The sequence below is a fragment of the Chlorella variabilis genome (assembly GCF_000147415.1).
Source record: "Chlorella variabilis unplaced genomic scaffold CHLNCscaffold_5, whole genome shotgun sequence".
Taxonomy (NCBI): Eukaryota; Viridiplantae; Chlorophyta; class Trebouxiophyceae; order Chlorellales; family Chlorellaceae; genus Chlorella; species Chlorella variabilis.
Window position 1 is genome coordinate 473565 of NW_005435083.1, and position 18361 is coordinate 491925.

The 18361-nt window shown below is 63.8% G+C and overlaps 5 protein-coding genes across 5 annotated transcripts in view; 3 read left to right on the forward strand and 2 right to left on the reverse strand.

Moving 5' to 3' along the window:
• Positions 1–2568: 2568 nt before the first annotated feature.
• On the forward strand, positions 2569–5743 carry CHLNCDRAFT_142828 (hypothetical protein; the record flags this gene model as incomplete). The annotated part of the gene is made up of 12 exons (XM_005849441.1): positions 2569–2777; positions 2869–3101; positions 3272–3414; positions 3536–3637; positions 3789–3884; positions 4003–4147; positions 4262–4432; positions 4560–4705; positions 4856–4921; positions 5018–5076; positions 5203–5431; positions 5597–5743. 12 exons carry the CDS (start codon positions 2569–2571, stop codon positions 5741–5743), a joined length of 1746 nt encoding a protein of 581 aa, XP_005849503.1.
• Positions 5744–6096: 353 nt separating this feature from the next.
• CHLNCDRAFT_21158 (hypothetical protein) lies at positions 6097–7585 on the reverse strand (the record flags this gene model as incomplete). Its single annotated transcript, XM_005849710.1, has 5 exons — positions 6097–6237; positions 6367–6490; positions 6614–6966; positions 7097–7247; positions 7353–7585. The coding sequence occupies 5 exons, from the start codon at positions 7583–7585 to the stop codon at positions 6097–6099; spliced, it is 1002 nt and encodes a 333-aa protein (XP_005849772.1).
• A 2696-nt stretch (positions 7586–10281) lies between these two features.
• On the forward strand, positions 10282–12384 carry CHLNCDRAFT_142830 (hypothetical protein; the record flags this gene model as incomplete). Its single annotated transcript, XM_005849442.1, has 4 exons — positions 10282–10491; positions 10776–11182; positions 11299–11454; positions 11736–12384. The coding sequence occupies 4 exons, from the start codon at positions 10282–10284 to the stop codon at positions 12382–12384; spliced, it is 1422 nt and encodes a 473-aa protein (XP_005849504.1).
• A 486-nt stretch (positions 12385–12870) lies between these two features.
• CHLNCDRAFT_142831 (hypothetical protein) lies at positions 12871–16105 on the reverse strand (the record flags this gene model as incomplete). The annotated part of the gene is made up of 11 exons (XM_005849711.1): positions 12871–13016; positions 13162–13276; positions 13440–13494; positions 13702–13781; positions 13909–13974; positions 14093–14250; positions 14398–14579; positions 14758–15031; positions 15256–15475; positions 15665–15766; positions 15977–16105. The coding sequence occupies 11 exons, from the start codon at positions 16103–16105 to the stop codon at positions 12871–12873; spliced, it is 1527 nt and encodes a 508-aa protein (XP_005849773.1).
• Positions 16106–16399: 294 nt separating this feature from the next.
• Positions 16400–18361, forward strand: part of CHLNCDRAFT_57209 (hypothetical protein) — a 7583-nt gene continuing 5621 nt past the window's right edge. The window contains exons 1-7 of the mRNA XM_005849443.1: positions 16400–16627; positions 16735–16824; positions 16966–17027; positions 17163–17328; positions 17455–17513; positions 17692–17825; positions 18003–18352. Coding sequence (XP_005849505.1) covers positions 16523–16627; positions 16735–16824; positions 16966–17027; positions 17163–17328; positions 17455–17513; positions 17692–17825; positions 18003–18352 — 966 coding nt within the window. The 5' untranslated portion in view covers positions 16400–16522. The remainder of the gene's footprint in view (positions 16628–16734; positions 16825–16965; positions 17028–17162; positions 17329–17454; positions 17514–17691; positions 17826–18002; positions 18353–18361) is intronic.

Here is an 18361-nt window from a genome sequence, read left to right on the forward strand (position 1 = left end):
TGGGGCACATTCACCATATACCCCGCCGCCTGCGCCTTGGCCACAATCTCACGCGCCCCGGCATAGTCGCGCCACTGCGTGCGGGGCGGTACCGCGTTGGCGCAGTCCGTCCTGCGGGGGGCAGGGCACGGCGGGGGGGGTGGGGGGTGGGGCACGGTGCCATGCCTGCGGCTGGCTGCCCAAGCTGCCGCTGCTGCTTGTCTGGCGTGCCCAAGCGACAGGCTGGCGCAGTGGCGGCGGCTCACCACCACCACTCGATCCCCTGCCTATCGAACACAAAGCCCGTGACGTCGTTGGCGCCCTGCACGACAACAAAGCACGGGGGGGGCACCCCGGAAGCTCAGCAGCACGCTGGCTGAGCCGGCGGCGTGTGCGGAAGGCCAGCGGCCGTCTGCCCCGCCGCCTGCGGCGGTACCCCACGCCTCGGCCCCTCCACCACCACCACCACCACGCACCCACCCCCGAGCACCCACCCACCAGCGTGGTGAAGTCGAGGTCGCCATAGTCGCAGGTGGCGCACTCGTCCACCACCTTCATCACCACCACCCGCCCCGTGGCGCGGCCCCCCGTGCCGCGCACCGCCACGCAGCGCCCGCAGATGGACATGTCGAACTGGGGGGTGTTGACCGCCACAAAGTAGGTCTCGAAGTAGGGGGACAGGCGGCCAAACTGGCAGGCGTTGAAGCCGCCCGCAAACCCGCTGTTCTTCTCGCCGGGCCCTGCGCACCGGGCGGGGGGGCGGCACAGGCGGTGTGTGCACTGTCAACAGCCTGGGTGCAGGGCGCTGCCGCGACCCATGCTTCCCCCAGGACGTGGACGTTGGGCTAGCAGTACAGCGGAGAGTGGGTGGGCGGGCGCAAGCGGCAGTGCAGCGGCATGTCGCCAGACCCAGCACATGCTGGGCCGTCGCAGCCTGCCGAGCCCCCCCAGCATGCAGGCCCGCCCTGTGAGCCCCCAGCACGCGGCCCAGACCTACATGTGTACGTCGTTCCCATGCCTGTGAACGTCTGGGTCGGCTGTGCCCGGCAGCACGCCAGGCAGGCCACCAGCAGCGTTGCCACAAGTCTGAGTGCCATGCCGGGCTTGTGGGCGGGTGGGGCTGGGCGGGGGAGGCCCAGCAGCGCCCCCGCGAGCCCAACCCTGACCTGGGGCCGCGGTTTCATGCTGTGCGCGCGACCCACTTCACTGATCCATTGATGTGGGCGAACAAAAGACAGGAGAGGGGCTCTCGCCGTGAATGGTGCCAGGGGGGCGGCCACTTGACGCGGCTCAAGTAGTGGAAGAGTACATTTCCTTCCTCCGATCAGGGCTTTATACCCCTATTTGAATGTGGAATTGCTGGGCCAGAGCCAGCGGGGTAAGAGCCCCCCCTGCTGGGCACACTGTGGCACTTCGACCAGTCGAGGTGTACACTGGATCGATCGCCAGCAGAGCTAGGGGGAGCTAGGGAGAACCGAAATAAGAGAGGCAGAGAAGCCCAGTGCAGTCGTCCTTGCATGTTGCCGCCCACCCGCGGCGGCGGCGGGTGGGCGGCACAGCCAGCCACACTGGCCATTCCATTGGCATGCAACATGCATTGCAGCAGCAGCCTGAACGAAGCAAGTGCATGGGGCAGTGCATCCAGAAGAAGAAATCCAGCAACCTTTGCAACCGCCGGGCACACCCCCACCTCACAGACGATGATGGTTGCGCTTGCGGCAGTGTACTACGGCAGTTGTGACTGTGTGTCGGTCGGCGGTGGATCAATAGAATTCTAAAACATGCCAAGGTCGCAGGGCCATCCATCTGCACAGAGCAGGGCAGTGCAGGCTCTTGAGTGCGGCCCATTAGGGGTGGAGGCATACGCGTCACGCACGGTGTTGGCAGGGCGCCAAGCGGTGTAGTCGTCTGCAACCGCCGCACCTGTCCCCCTGCTGCCCGAACGCCGTCGATGGGCGCATGCCCTTCCGTTGGCGCCCCTGCCCTTGAAAAGGGAGCAGAAAGGGAGAACTGGATCATCTGTTGAGCCATCACAGGCTTGATCAGCCTGTCACACGGGGCTGCAGATGCTTTGGAGAGGAACCATCCGCCGTTTTCTTGGGGTTTGGTTGCGGCTCAACCAAGATGTGGCAAATTGCGTGCGGAGAAGAAGGAGGGAGGTGTGGTGAAGCTGTAAGGGGCCACACAGCCTGAGGGCCTGTGTGACACCATTCATTCACATTTGCCTGTAATCTCAACGCCACTTCAAGCGCCTAGTGTGCCCCGACCCCTGCTGCTCTTGCCCTGCCTTCCCCTGGAGGTACCTTCGATTTTACGCCTGCGCGCTTCCCTTGGCTCCCAAGGCAAGCGGTGATCATTGCACGGCCATGTGAGTGCACATCTGCATGGAGGCAGCGCTGGGCTGCAAGCCCTGCAAACGCGGTGTCGGGGTGTGGGACCCGGGCCGGGAGGGCGCCTGCAAACAGAAACAACAACCCTTGGGAGTCGCAGGAGTGGGCCCGACACGGCACCTGGCCCTGCGACTGAATGCCGCCGCCGCTGCCGCCGCCACTGCCTTGCGCCCGCTGCCTTGCCTGCGTCTGCAGAACAATGGGCTGCGTCAACTCAGTTCAAGACAAGCATGCCATAGGCACCCTGCCAGTGAACTCAGCGAATGGCGTCAACGGTATAGGAGCCACCAGCGGGCACTGGGAGTCAGAGGCTGCGGCGGCAGTTGCTGAGCTGCTCGGGCCCAGCACATCTGTCCGCGTGGAGGTCTCCATCAAGTGCCGCGGGCTGCCAGACATGGATACCTTCAGGTGCGACAGAGGCCTGCCGCGTTGTGCTCAGCGCACACCTGCGGTGATGGGCGAAACAGAACACGCGCCCTCCCCGCCTCCCCCTCCGCAGCAAGTCAGACCCGATGGCGGTGCTGCTGGAGGCCGACAGCCCCAGCACCAACCGGTGGGCGGAGGTGGAGCGCAGCGACGTGGTGGCCAACAACCTGAATCCCGACTTCCCCAAGCCGCTGGTGTGCAGCTACAACTTTGAGAAGCTGCAGCCCATGAAGCTGGTGGTGTACGACGTGGATGCCGGCACCACAGACCCGGCAGCCGTCAAGCTGGCCGATTCAGACTTCCTGGGTGCGGCCCCGCAGCCGCTGCCGCCTGCCAACCACCATCAGCAGCAGCAGGCAGTGGTGCGCATGCACCCAGAACAAAGGAAGGACCAATGGCAACAGCATGTTGCCGGTACCACGTACCCGCTCACCCTCCCCCCTACATTGCGCACTGCCTGCCTGCTACACATGCAGCCGAGGGCGAGTTTCTTCTGTCCGACGTGTTCACGGCGCAGGGGCAGACCCTGACGATCCAGCTGAAGGACAAGCTGGGCCGGCCCATCCCCCGCTGCGTGGCGGTGCTGTCCGGCGAAGAGCTGCCCATGACCAATGCGGTGGTGAGACAGCAGCTGGCCCTGTACCGGGCTGTCACGCTGCCCTGCATGTGGCGGTTGCTGCCACGGAAGCTTGGGTGTGTTGCAGCTGGGTCATGCGTGCTGCGCGGCCCCCGCGGCGCAGGTGTCGCTGTCCCTGGCTGCCTCCAACCTGGACAACGTGGAGACATGGAGCAAGAGCGACCCCTTTGTGCGCATCTCGAAGATGCGGGAGAGCGGCGAGTGGGTGCCGGTGGTCAAGACAGAGGCAAGCCAAACGGGGCCCCGGCATGCCTGCAGTGCCGCCCTGGCTGCTGGCATGCATGCCTGCACAGCCCGCGCTGCAGCATCTGGCGGCACATCACAGCGCTGCCCCTGCCCCCTTCCTCACCCTGCAGGTCATCCCCAACAACCTGAACCCCGTCTGGCGCCCGTTCCAGGCGTCAATGGCTCAGCTTTGCAACGGCGATGCTCACCGTCCCCTGCTGTTCGAGGTGGCTGCACAGCTCGCCCCTTGGAATCAATCCCGGCATGGTACTGTCTTGTTCAGTTGGCCACCACTCCAGCTCCCTGTGCCAAGCAACTTGGCTGCTGCCCTTCCACCCGGCGCAGGTGTTTGACGCCGAGGCAAACGGCAGCCACAAGTTCATCGGGTCTTGGCAGGGCTCGCTGACGGCCCTGCAGGATGCGTCGCAGCAGGGGCGCGGCCTGCCGCTGGTCAACCCCACGAAGGCCAAGCCGGGATATGTGTCGTCTGGTGAGCGCTGCCTCGCGCCCACTCGAGCGCCCACCGTGCTGCTGCACGCGTGCCTGGGCCCACCATGGGCGAGGTAGGGCGCGCCTCAGCCTCGCGGCGCATGCCTGGCTGCAGGCACGCTGTTGGCCAAGGGGGTCACCATCACCGCCCGCCCCTCGTTCCTGGACTACATCAAGGGCGGCATGGCCCTCAACTTCCTCTGCGCCATCGACTTCACCGCCAGCAACGGCAGCCCCAACGACCCCACCTCGCTGCACTTTCTGGGCCGCGGCAAGAGCGTGTATGGTGAGCGGCGGCCACTGTGTCGATGGGCGTCGGCACACAAGCTTTGGAGCACACAGCATCGCACCAACCAGCTATGGTGTTCACTCCTGTTCCTCACTTGGGGAATGCTTTTGGCCCCTGCCTGCAGAGAGGGCCATCGCAGCTGTCGGTTCAGTGATTGAGCACTACGACACGACAAAGCGGTTCCCTGCCTTTGGATTTGGCGCCGCGCTGCCGCCGTCTGGCACCGCCAACCACTGCTTCCCGCTCAACGGCGTGCCCAGCAGCCCTGAGGTGGAAGGAATACAGGGCATCCTGGAGGCATACAGGCAAGCAGGGGGTGCAGGCGGCAGGGCAGGGCCTAGCCTACCAGATTATGCATTGAGAGCACTTCCCTCATGCTGACCGGGTGCGTCGTGGCTGCCTCCAATGCCATGCAGGCAGACCGTGAAGTCGGTGCGCCTCTCCGGCCCCACCCTGTTTGCGCCCGTCATCTCTGCGGCAGCGCAGGTGCGCCCGCCACTGCTGCAACCAATGTGTGCCACGGTGCAGCCTGCCCCCGCTTGTGGCCCCGATCCCACCGCCCGCTGCCTGCCTGCCTTGCAGATTGCGGCGCAGCCATCCTCCCACCTGCACTACTACGTTCTGCTGATCATCACCGACGGGTGGGTGGGCCGCCCTGCGGCTGGGCGCTCAGACTGTTTTTAGTGTTTTTCTCATCATCATCTTGTCATGTTCAAGTGTCAATCTCATTTTCATGTCTTACTTTTTCAGTTCCGCCCCTGGCGCAGGTGCATCATGGACATGCAGAACACGCTGCAGGCGATTGTGGACGCCTCTGTGCTGCCGCTGTCGCTGCTCATTGTGGGCGTGGGCGACGACGACTTCTCGGCCATGGAGGTGCTGGATGGCGACGACCACCGCATCCGCGCCCCCAGCGGCCGCCTGGCAGCCCGCGACTGCGTCCAGTTTGTGCCCTTCCGCAATGGCGTTCAGGTCGGGGGCGGGCGGCACGCCCAGGTGAGCCCTGTGCCTGTGTGCGGGCTCGCAGTGCCCATGCGCCTGCCCATGCACTGGCCAGCTGGCGGGCATGGGGTTGTGCCCACTACCACCAACCTGTCACAAAGATGCAGCGCTGCGAATTCCAGGCTGACACGCCGCCTGCTGTTGCCATGTCGGCTGCAGCGTGATGCGGTGGAGGAGCTTGCGTCGCAGCTCCTTGCAGAGCTCCCCGGCCAAGTGGTCGAACATTTCTTTGATCATCGGAAGATCCCGCCACCCACGAGGGCCTCGGCGCCGCCGCCTCCGGCCGTGGCAGCTGACGGCTACTGAACTCAATCACGAGCAGATATAGTCATGCGATATAGTCATGCGATTCTCCTACACACATACCCCTCTAACATCTTAAGATCTTGCCATTGCCTGGTACGCGCTTGCTATCCTTAGCTGCCAGCCCTGATGAATACTCTTGACGTATCCCCCGCATGCACATTCACCTGTTACTTTTGGAATCCGCCCTCACACATGCATCTGCTCTCCAGCAATCACACCCGTCACGAGTGCCCAATTGCAGCACTGCCAGGCGCCTCGAGCACATCATGATTGAATCTAATGATTGCAAGAGAGAAACAGCTTGATGAAAGAAGTGGGAAGTGGTACACTGCTCGTGCGCACCGCCAGACTGCTCAGGCAGCTGCCGTGGCCGCCGACGCGTCGTCGTCGGTGCCAGCAGCCTTCCCATACCCTGCGTGCGTGGCGTGGTAGCGCTCCAAAAGGTGCCCGCCCGCTGTGGTTGGTGGAAACCGCGGCTCCCGGCCCTCCAGGAACTGCAGCAGTCGGTGGCAGTGCCTGGATCAAGAGGCGCGTGCGTCCGTGGAAGGGTTTGCTGGCCCACCCAGGCTCGCCAAAAGTGCACCCCAAAACACACAGGTTGCCATGCAGAAGGCGCCTGGCACCTGCGGAAGGGCATCCACACGTGCATCAAAGTCGGGCTCGAAGAAGAAGGGCATCGAGTAGCGCTCCCGCCCGCTGCTGTTGATGACGCGGTGCAGCGTGGAGCGGTACACGCCGTTGGTCCACCTACGCACACCAGGCTTGGCACGGGAGGGGTGGGCAGGCGCAGCATGCACCTGGACATTGGCAGGCTGTATTGCTGCCTGATGATTCCCTCCTCTTATACCTCCTGCTCCACCTCCTCCCCACCTGCACAACATGTCGCCCAAATTCACGATGAAGGCGCCCTCAATGGGCGGCACGTCGCGCCAGGTTGCGCCGTCTGTGCAGATCTGCAGCCCCGGTACGCCGTCGGTCTTGAGGAAGGTCAGCATACCGTAGTCGCTGTGCGCTCCCGCCGCATACAGCCCTGCCGCCTCGTCCGACTGCTGGGCTGAGTAGTGGAGCGGCCTGAGGAAGAGCATGGGGCGGGAGAAGTAGGGCAGGAAGTGGTCTGGTCCCAGTCCCAGTCCCAGTCCCAGCAGGCGCAGCACGCGGAAGCCGACCCGCTCCACCTCCGCCTTGTACGCCTCGGTGGCGGCGCGGTAGCCGGGCACCAGCTCCTGTTGAGCAGAGGGACAGTGGTGGCGGCGAGGATGACTCGAGGCCACGGCACGGTGAGCAAGAGTGCATTCGCAGGTGAGTTTCGGTTGACACCGACCAGCGGGACATGGTCATACCACCCCCACCCACCTCGGATGGCCACTGGTTGGGGCCATGCAGGGGCAGCTTGGCCTCCTCGCTGTCGGCTGGAATATCCCTGCCAAAGTACAGGCCCTCGTGGCTGTCTCCAGCCCTGGACCGGCTGGGGTCCAGCGTCTCCTCCGCCATCGGCGTGTAACCCCTGCAGCGCCAAGCTATAACCGGGCATGATGCACTGGAGGTGGCGCCAGACAGCGCTGCGCACATGCCAACGCCCAAAACAAGCGTCGCCCCGCCGCCAGCGCACCGGTACTTGCTGTCTGCAGCGATCTGCATCTTCTGCTCCAACGGCAGCGCAAAGAAGCGGCGCTGCTGCTCAAAGGCCGAGGAGATCAGCTGTTCTGGCACCCCATGGTCTGCCACTGCAAAATATGAAGGAAAGTGGGGGAACCTGCTCAGACGTTGTCGGCGGTGTCGGCGTACCAAGGCTGGCGGGTCGGCGCCCGTGTCTGCATTCTTGCACGCCCGCACGCCATGCATCAGCACTACTTGCAGTAGAAAAAGCCACGCTCCACGCAGGCCTGGTGCAGAACCCTCGCTGCCTCCGCCTCTGGCACGCCCAGGCTCACTAGAGGCACCTACACCAAAAGGCAACAGTTGAGGGGGTCTTGAATTGCGATTCGGAAAGGGGAAACCGCTAGGGTGAGCTCACCGCAAGCCCTTCCGACATGACCCCCGCTCAAAGCTGTGGAATTGCAAGCCGCACGGTGTTTGAGGGACTGATATAGATAAAAGAAGTTTAACCTGATGGCCTGAGTTGTGACAGGGTGTTGGCCGCCATGGCGCGCCATGTGTCGCACATGGTACATGCACCAAGGCGCATTCATGCATGCATGCCTGCCTCCCGCTCAATTCCCCCGTTGCTTTACACTCATTGGTTCTGAAGAAAGCGGGGCAACACGCCCTGCAAATGTGCAGTGACCTCCCACCCCCTGTCAGGGGCGCACCGCCGCTTGTTCAGGCATGTGAACGGTCATTCATTTGGTCGGGGCGGAATCAGCACCCTAACACATGCGCCACTCTCCAGTTTACGCCAGCGCCCCGAGCACATGCGCACTCTCCAGTTTACGCCAGCGCCCGAGCACATGCGCACTCTCCAGTTTACGCCAGCGCCCCGAGTGATGCTCTTGGCTGAACGCTGCAAGCATGGGCAGGCAGGCAGGCGGGCGAGCCCCGTGAGCGATGGAATGCCATCTCATCATCTCATCAACCGCAGCCGCAGCACAACAGCACAGCGCTCTCCACTGGAGCCACCACACAAGACCCTTCTAAGGGCTGAGCAGACTTGTGCCATCGGCAGCACCACCAAGCGGCCACTCCTCACCCAAATCTACCGCAGTGACAGGCGCGCACCTGCTCCAGGGCCATCTGGCTTCAGCACTGCGCCATACCTGGACGACAAGTTGGCGAAGACATCGGTGGAGAGGGGCAGGCAGGCGCGTGCATTGGGCACAGTCAGCACAACAGAGAGAGAGGAGGAGGACAGGCAGCTGGTCCCCAGCACCGCACCTGTCACAGGCCACGCTTGCCGCCTGTTGAGGATGGGAACAGCAGCAGCACTGCAGGGATGCAGGGACGGCGGGCTCACTGGGCGATGGTGTACAGGGTAGGCTGGGCGCATTTGCGCGGCGCGGCGCCTGGCTGGCAGTCGCCATCCATTGTGCTGCACACCTTGATCCAGGCAGCAGGCGGTGGCCGCCGCTCTGGCGCTGCGGGATCTGAGGGATGTGCATGCGCTGTCGTGCAAAGCATGGCATGCCGGGCGGTGTGTGTGTGTGTGTGTGTGGATGGTCATGCGGCAGAGCGAGTGCCAGCACCAGCGCATTTTTGCGGAAGCGGCAATGCTCTGTACCGCACCCGGGGGGAGGCTCTGGACCAGTTGCCAGCGCCCACCACCTGCAGCTGCACTCATGCCCCCATTGGCGGCACACTGCCCGCCTGAGCTCGCGATCTGCGACACGGATGGCTGTCGTCCCTGGGTTGTACAGCCTTAAAGCTTCTGGATGGTGCGCAGCGGGCCTGCAAAGGAGTGGCCAGGCGAGCAGGCAGACGGTGGCGTCACGCAGGCACGCTGCGGCGGAGCAAGCAGAGGCCAGGCCGTCCGGGCGGTTTAATCACATCCCACAGGGTGCTGGCAATGTGGTGCAAACACGGCCCGGTCTGGTCCTATCCTTTGCCGCTGTCCAACACAAACTCACTTTGCTAGTGTGTATTCGCATGCAGCTGCATCAATGGGGTCAGTCAACTTGAAACAGAGAAGGCCAAGGGGGCAAGGCGGGGCGTTATCTGGCGCACAGGGCAGACAGCACCACAGCCACCAAATGTCCGACGGTCCAGTTCAGGAGCGCCTGCCCTGACCTTGCCCCCAATATGTGTCAGCACCCACTGGGCTCAACAACAGGCACGAGCGAGCCTCGCACCTTTGTATGGTGCCTTACAGCATCCCCGTCGCATCCGCCCGCCGCTCATGCTCAGCCCTCGTCTGAGCCCTCACATGCTTCAGATCCCTCCTCCTTCATCGCCTGACTGCCGGTGGAGCTTTGCCGCCGTGGCCAACCTTGACCTCCATCTTTTGCGGGAGCGGCATCCACGCCGCCGCCTGTCACGCCGCCGCCTCCACCTCGCCCAGGGAAACGCTGGTCAGCTGCCGACCTCAGAGCGATTGCAGGCCCATCGCTTTGTGCAAGAAACTCTATGACAGAGTCACACACAAAGCAGCACGCCAAGGGGCACCGCCCAGGGGCAGGTTACAGCTGGAGGGGAGGAGTGCTGGGGTAGAAGAGCTGTGGTCTATATTAGAGAACAGAGTACCAGCACACATGATGCTGCGCCCCACCACCCCACCGTGCGCCAGCTGGCAGCACAGTGCCCCAGCATGCGCAGCACGAGCGCACGCCATGCCGGCGCCAAGGGGCGCTTTTGTCTCAGCGCAAACAGGCGAAGCGAAATTCGCACGTGTAGCATTGTATAACGTATACAACGCAGCTTTTCAGTGCGCGCACTTCCCCATGGCCTTTGTTGTCAAAAGACTCAGGGCTGATTTCTGCTCCCTGGGCCAGCGAGGAGGCGTCCAGGTGGCTGCAGAATCGCAGGCAGTAGGCAGCAGTGCAGGCCTGTGGAGTAGGGTCGGCCTGAAGGGCGGGGATGATGCGGAGCTGGTATCACTGGACGAGTCCATGTCCAAGCTGCTTGTAGGAACCACATACAGCCTGGAGCAGAAGGATGAAGCAGCTGGACGAGCCCTGGACAGGATTGTGGATGTTGCAGGTTCCCGACCCTTCTTCGGCGGCATTGTGGCCATCACCACCGCCTGGGCCGTGGCAGGCGCTGCCACCGGCGGCCCCGACCTTTGGCAGATTATCTTTCAAGATGTGTCCTCAATCCAGGTTGGTGTATGTCCGACATGAGTCATGGGTGGGTGGGTTCTGAGCGGGGGCACCTGCGGCGGCGAGTCCGGCATTGCAACTGGCTGGCTACACCTGCATCAGTAGGCACCTGGATCCAACGCTGTGTCGCCCTGCGCTGCCGAGCAATGGCTTGAACCCCTGCCCTTCGCTTCATAGCTTTGGGACCGCCTCAATGCCGCACCTCTGCCGCCCCTGCTGCCAGCAGTGGAACCTTTGCCCCACGCTTGTCTCCTGACGAGGCACCCCCTCCCTGCCTCCTGCAGTGCTACATCTCAGACATGATACTCATGCGCCAGCAGATCAACGACTTCCGCGAGCACCTGCGCATCATCGCCCTCCTTCGTTCACGCTCCTACACCATCACCAAATGCTTCCGCCTCCTCATTGAGCAGGGTCGCTTGAACAACGCTCTGAGCCAGACAGACACCCTGCTCAGCTCTCGCACCCTCAGCCCTACCCAGCTTACAGATTCTCCAAAGCTGAAACCATTTGCGGTTGATGACCTGGAGGCGGCTGCAGAGGAGATGATTGCTGTGGGCGATGCCATATCCCTGATTCCACAAGACTCCATTGATCGTGCCATTGTGTTCATGGCTGATGTGATGGGCAGCGTTTGGATGCTCATCGCCTTTGTCATCGGGATGGTGACCTGGGTCGGCTTGGGCCCCCTGTGAGTTTGCAGCGAGTTGCTTTCGCTGTGCGGGCCCGAGCCAGTCAGACAGCTTGGACAGATTACCAGCATGCCTGTGACCTGTTATGAGATTGTGCCCCATCCCCACCTTGCAGGTATGATTTTTCAGTCAACTGGCAGCTATGGCTGAACACGTGCACAGCCCTTCAGCAAACTCTGTCCACCAGCCTGCTGACGCTAGCGCGCAACCGTCGCACCTACTTTGTTGAGCAGTGCATGTGTGCCATTTTCCGCCAGGAGTGCGAGGTGGAGTACCGGGCCAGGACGCTTGTTAGTTGCAGTACCCCAAACGAGGTTGTGGAGATCGAGTGGTCACCTGAAGGTCGATTCGAGAGATGGCTTGACTGGTGAGTGCTGTCAATTGTTTGTCTTTTGGGGGGCCACGCCACCAGCGACCAATGCGGGTGACTTGCCCGCATGGATGGGTCGGCTGGTTATTTGCAATCTGTGTGGGGATCCCTGGGCCCTGGTTGATTTGATCTGACTTCCCCTTCTTGATTGCTGGCCTGCCCATGTGTGCTGTTCATTGCAGGTATGCCGCTTTCATCGGCTCAGGCTATGGCGCCACTCTTGGGGCCCTGCTGTTTGCTCTTTGGCTGGCTGTTGGTCACCTGCTGAGCTGGGGCGACAATTGGTGGCTCATTATTGGGACGTGGACTGGCGTCGTCGGCACCTTCAACGCAGCTGTCCTGCGGTACAGCCTGCAGCACCAGGCAGAAAAATCGTCCAAGGAATTTGACGTCATTTTTGAGCAGGACAGTGTCCTCTTCAAGGAGCTGGGCTTACAGTGCACCAACCAGATGAGTGACCTGAAGCCCAACTTGATGACTCGAGTCAGCATGTTCACCAGCTGGGTGTGCGCCACTCCCTGGGCAGTATTGGCCACGCTTGCTCTCATCATCGGCATGCTGGTTGGCGCCACCATCATGCTGTGGACCGAGACGGCGCAGCTGTTTGTGAACAGCGTCACGATGATTGTGGAGTCCTTCTTCCTGATTGTCCTGATCGAGGCGCACAACATCCAGGCCACACAACACCGCCTCAACATGCACAACCTGCTCAAGCGCCGACTGCAGCTGCTCGTTGTTTTGAAGCGGGTTGCAATGGAGGAAGCATCCTCCAGCAGCAAGCCGTCCAGCAACAGCCTGGACAAGTCGGTTCTGTGCGATGAAGCCGACTGATTTCCAGAACCGAAAATGTTCTCCTTCATTTTTGTCCTGTACTCCACCCCCTTCTCATCTCATGTCATCTCATCATAGCAAAACAACACTGCTGTGCTCATTCCATCATTCCATCGCAAGCTTACTGTTTCTTTCTCATTGAACAATTTTCACTCAATGCTTGCCTTTTTGTGTGTGTATGTAGCAGGTTAAAAACAGGCTGTGCATCTGGGCAAAGTGCAGCAGGCAGGCAGGCATCTGAATACCCGGCCGGGCACCGGGCATGGCCTGCAAACATGATGTACGAGCACGCTAGCGCCACTGCCAGCCTGGTGTCAGCACTCTTGATTACAGCAGAGCAGGAAATACTGAGCATTAAGAAAGGGAGGAGCATGGTGGCCCAACAGTTGACAGCGATGCAACGAGCTGGTGGAAATTGCGGTGGAAAACCGGGGCTCAGAACAACAGCTGCGCCCAGGTTGAAAAGAAAGGGCGTAGAAACAGCCTTCAAAGCTCATCCTTGGGCGCCTCTTCGTCATCCTCCTCCAAATCGTCCTCCGCTGCCGCAGCGCCGCCGTCTGCGCTGGTGGTGCGCTTGTCCTTGATGAACTTGATCAGGTCCTTCTTCTCGCGGGCGCCGCTGAAGGGGATGACTGCGCCAGAGCGGGCAGCCACACGCAGCACGGCATGAAGGTGTCAAGCGATTGCTGGAGAGCGGCCAGGTTGTGAAAAAGGACGGATGGGGGCAAGCTCACAGCTGCTACCTCGCGCCACAGCGGCTTCCCCTGCCCAGCTCACCGTCACCCTTGGCAGTGACAAACACCAGGGTGGGGTAGCCCCGCACGCTGATCTTGGGGGAGGGGATGTCGTTGGTGGTGGCGTCGATCTTGGCAACCATGATGCCGGCATCGTCCTGCAGAGGTGCCAGGCCGCACACACAAGGCGAGAGGGATCATGGGCTCTGCCACAGCTGGACACACCGGCCACATTCGGTGGCAAGGGCGAGTCGCCTGCGTGCATTGCGATTACTCGGCGCGACAGTAGCCTGGCCCAGGTAGCGTTGCGCTGCCACCCACCTTGAACTCCTTCCCAACTTCCTCCCAAATGGGAGCCAGCTTCTTGCAGTGGCCACTGCACGAGGGGCAGAGCACCGTCGGACCCAGGCCAGGGCCTGGGTAGCGCTGGACCACACAAGGTCCTCAACCGGTAGCCATCAAACCGCCACCAGCAAACCCCAGCAACAGTGCAACACCCCAGGCTCGCCCAGACAAGGGACAAACACCCTCCAGGGTGAAAAAGAAAGGAAGGAGAAGCTGTGCCCCCGGCCGCCCTGCTCACCACCAGGGGGCATAGGCCTCCAGGAACACATCCTTGCCACTGCCAAACACGTCGGCCTCAAACGTCTTGCCAGTGACGACCTGCGGCAGCGCAGGGCAGCGCGGGGCAGGGGAGGATGCAGGTGGCGGTGGGCATGAGCAGGCAGCTGGAGCCCAGGCGTGCTTGCAGATGACAGGCCGATCAGGCGCAAGTGGGACAGGCGCGCACCCGCACGGGGCCGTTGTTGTCGGCGGGAGGCTCCTCGCTCTTCAGCCACCTCTCCAGGGCCCCCTCCTGCAGCCAGCAGCCAAAGGGCAGAGCGCATGGTGCGGCGGTCGGGAGCCGCAGGCAGCCCCAGCACGCATGAGCCGGGCCGCCCAGCGCAACGCCAGCCAGGGGGCAGGAGGGCCACGGCTGCTCGCCCTCCCCACCCAGCCCCCGCGCCGCGCGCCTGGAACTCCCGCATGAACTCGGGCACGTCGCTGGCCTTGGCGCCCTCCTTGAGGTACTTGGCGGCAGCCTTGGGGTCCTCCACAAGCAGCGTGAAGCCGTCGCCCGCCTTGAGCCCGTCTGCAGGCAGGCCGGCGGGGCGATACGCGCATGCGGCAGCCCGTTTGGCAGCAGGCAGCAGGCATCCCAGCCGGCCTCGGCACTCGTGCCCCGACATCTGCAGGCCAGCTGCGGCGCCAGCGCCGTGCCGCTGCGCCCGCCGCTCACAGTAGTCGAGCAGGCGCTTGCTGTCCTTCTCCACCGCCAGCACCACCGACAGGTCGTCGTTGGCCTTGCTGGCCTGCTGCAGCTGCTCCATCAGCTCTGCGCTTTCCTCCTTGGCCACCGCAATCAGACGCGGCAGCGTGCCGCTGAACGCCTTCTGCAGGTGCTTCATGCCCGAGGGAGAGCTGCGCGGCAGGAGGGAGGCCGACAGGGGCGCGCAGGTGGGCACACAGGGGGCAGCGAGGGCCCGCCCAGCTGCAGGGCAGGGAGCAGAGCTGCACAGCGCAGCACAGCCAGGTGCCTCCACCATGCCCTGGCCGCCGATCGCCACCCTGGCCCGCCCCCCGCCCCCGCCTGCCTCACCCAAACTTGATGACCAGCGGCAAGCTCTTGGCGGCGGCCCAGGTCTTGAGCAGGTCGGCGGAGAAGTCGCCCTCGTACCGCGGCGCCTCCGCCTCGTCCCGCTTGTGCATCACCACAAAGGGGCTGGCGCAGTCGGCGGTGCAGGCGCCGTCCACCAGGGAGCGGTCTGTGACGAACCTGAAGTCGATGTCGTTGCGCAGCGCCTCCGACACCTCCACAAACGTCTTGAAGTCGTCGCTGGCAGCGTCGGCGATGTACGCCAGCAGCAGCACATCTGCGCGCGGGGCGGGGCGGGGCAGGGAAAGGGGGCAGAGTGGGTGGGGTGCTCTGCCGGGAGCCGCCGGCGAGCAGCAGCAGCGCGACAAGTGGGTGCACACTGCCGGCACAAGATGCTGCTCAGGACCCGGCGTGCAGCATGGGGCATGCCCGCAACATCGCCCCATCACCCATGCCACCATCCCAACGCCTGCGGGCCCGCCTCCACCACCACCCACCCACCTGCGTCTGCCTTGGCGGCGGCCACCTGCTCTGCGGTTGTCAGCTGGCTGTAGGCGGGCAGCACCTGCTTCTTGAGGTAGCGCACGATGCCGGCCTCGTCGCGGGGGCCGTCGTACGGCAGCGCCTTGCCCACGTCGCCCTTGATGATCTTCAGGGTGGGGAAGCCGCTGACCTTGAACGCCTGCTTGACATCCTCGTTGGCCTTGGCGGTGGCATCCACCTGTCGGTGCAGGCAGGGGGCAAGCCATGCGCGCATGATGCGGGCAGGTAGCACAGGCCGAGCCATGCACGCATGATGATGGGGGCAGGCGGGTGGGTGGGTGCACCACGGAGAAGGCACCAGACGGCCCGCAAGGCTGGGTGGGGCCAGGTCCTGGGGAGGTGCTGCGCAGGTGCGCCGCACACACACCTTGGCAAGGGTGATGGGTGGGTCGTGGTCCTTCAGGGCCGCCGCCGCCTTGGCATATTCGGGCTCCAGCTTCTTGCAGTGCCCGCACCACGGCGCGTACAGCTGCGGTTGAGGGGGCAGGGGCAGGTAGGACAAGGGGGTGGTTGGCAGGGCGGACAGAGCAGGCAGGCAGGTGATGAGCAGGCAGTTGGCAGGCGGCGCGGCAGCGGCAACACTCGCCCCCAGCCCCCCTACCCACGTGACTGGCCCTGCCCATGGCCAGCCCCCGTCTTGCCATCCCTTGTTCAACCCCTGACATAGCGCAGAACTCACTTCCACGACCAGAAAAGGGTGCTTGGCCGCCAGCTCCTTCAGCTGCTTCATGCCACTGACAGCAATCACATCGGCTGCATTGGCTCTCGCCGCCAGGCAAGCCAGCAGCAGCCAAAGTGCCAGGCTCATAGGGTGCCGATGATCGTCGTCCCTAAGTAGCCTTTGCTGCCCCTGATGCCTCCAGAAACTGTAGGCGGCTCTGCAGGACGGGTGAGACGGTCATGGGCAGTCGGTTGGCGCTGCAAGCGCACCTGTGACGCTTCAGGTACAAGAACCGTACCTCCCACGCCACCTGGACTCCCTGCCTTTGGATCGCGCCGGCGACACAATTGGTACATCCAGCAGCCCCTGCTCTGCTCCAATTGCAGACGCCTAGCCAGGGCGACATCCTGCGGGCCATCACTGCCTCCCTGGTGCTTCCTTCAACATTCTCGGGCTGCTCACACGCACGTTGAAGCCAGATATCTTGCCCAGGTGGCGCAGCCGATCTCACGGCAGGCACCGCACCGCCGCCGCCGCCACCACCCAGCATAGCAGCGCGGCGGCATGGTCAAGCAGCGCTTTTCATCCGCGGATGTGGCGGCGGAAGTCTCCTGCCTGCAGCGCTGCTTGGGCATGCGTGTGGCGAATGTGTACGACATAAACCCCAAGGTGGGTGGGTGGAGGGGAGAAGCGCAGGCAGGCAGGCCTGCCTGTCGGTGCGCCTCCCCTGCCCCAGCCCGCCACCTCACACTTCCCCTGCCCCACCAAGACTGCAGACGTATGTGTTGAAGCTAGCACGCAGCGGCGAGGATGGCGAGAAAGTTTTGCTGCTTATCGAGAGCGGCGTGCGCTTCCACACCGTGCAGGCACGCAGCAGGCTGGGAGGGCTGCTCGCTTGCTGCTGCTTGTGGCTCTTGGGCCCAGTTTTCGGCACGAGCACCCAGCCTGCCGAACACCGACTGCTGGTACTGGCCTTACGCACTTGTGTCTGGGTGGCTGCTGTGCAGGCGATGCCGGAGAAGGCCGACACACCGTCCAACTTCACCCTGAAGCTGCGCAAGCACATCCGGTGGGTGCCTGGCATGGTAGCCTGCCTTGCGGATGCGCACCATATGCTGTCCCACCTGCGCCTGTTTGGATGGATGGGGCGGGCTGCCTGGAGCCCACTCGCCTGCCCGCCCGCCTCGGTCCCTGTGCCCGCCAGGACGCGGCGGCTGGAGGCTGTGAAGCAGCTGGGCGTGGATCGCATCGTGCAGCTCAGCTTCGGCAGCGGCCCTGCCTCCTGCCACCTGCTGCTGGAGTTTTATGCGCAGGCAAGCGGCAGGCGGCAGGGGGAGTTGTGTTTCGGCACATGCATGCACCCGTGTGCTGTGCAGCACATGCCCCTGGCATGCTGCTCTGCTGCTGCGCTGCATGCAGCCACCGTGTCCTCCTTTCACAGAGCTGGCGTTCCGCCGCCACCGCGCCCGACTGGCTGTACTGTTGGTGTGCCGCAGGGCAATGTGATCCTGGCTGACGACAAGTTTGAGGTGCTGACCCTGCTCCGCTCGCACAGGTGGGCCGCCGCCGCGCGGCCGGCTGTGGCAGTGACGCCGCTGCCATTGACGATGCTGGCTGTGGCTGCGCCGGTGATGGTTGTTACTTCTGCCGATCTTTGATTGCGGAGCTGAATGGTTTTCCAGACCAGCCGCACCCACCAGACCTGCCTCTTGCGTGCCGCCGCTCCCGTGCAGGGACGACGCCAAGGGCGTGGCCATCATGGCCCGCCACCCCTACCCCATCCAAACCATCCGCCTGCGCCAGCCGCTGAGCGCCGAGGCGCTGGAGGCGGCACTGGCAGGGGCGGCCCCAGAGGCGACGCTCAAGGGTGCGTCGCCAGGCCGCTGCCCGTGTCACACCTGGCATGCCGCTGCCTCGCCATGCGTGGGCCTGGCATGCTGGTCTGATGTGCACCTGTCGTCGCCTGCTGCCGCCTGGATCAACCGCCTGCCTTGTTCCCCCCACCATCTCCCTCTCCTCCACCCCCCCCACCCTACCCTGCCAGGCTGCCTGGCGGACCTGGTGCCCTACGGGCCCCTCACAGCCGAACACTGCGTGCTGCTGGCCGGCCTGGAGCCGCAGCGGCAGCCCGCCGCCGCGCCGCTGTCGGCGCTGGAGGCGGCGGCGCTGCTGGGAGGGGTGCGGCAGTGGGAGGCGTGGCTGGATGCTTGCGAGGACAGCGCCACGCCGCCAGAGGGCTTCATCCTCACCAAGCCAGCAGCAGCAGCAGCAGCAGCAGCAGTAGCAGCAGTAGCAGCAGCACCTCCAGCACCAGCGGCAGGCCAGGAGGATGGCGGCGATGGCGGCGCTCCGGCAGCGGCGGGCGTATATGATGAGTTCCAGCCGCTGCTGCTGGTCCAGCAC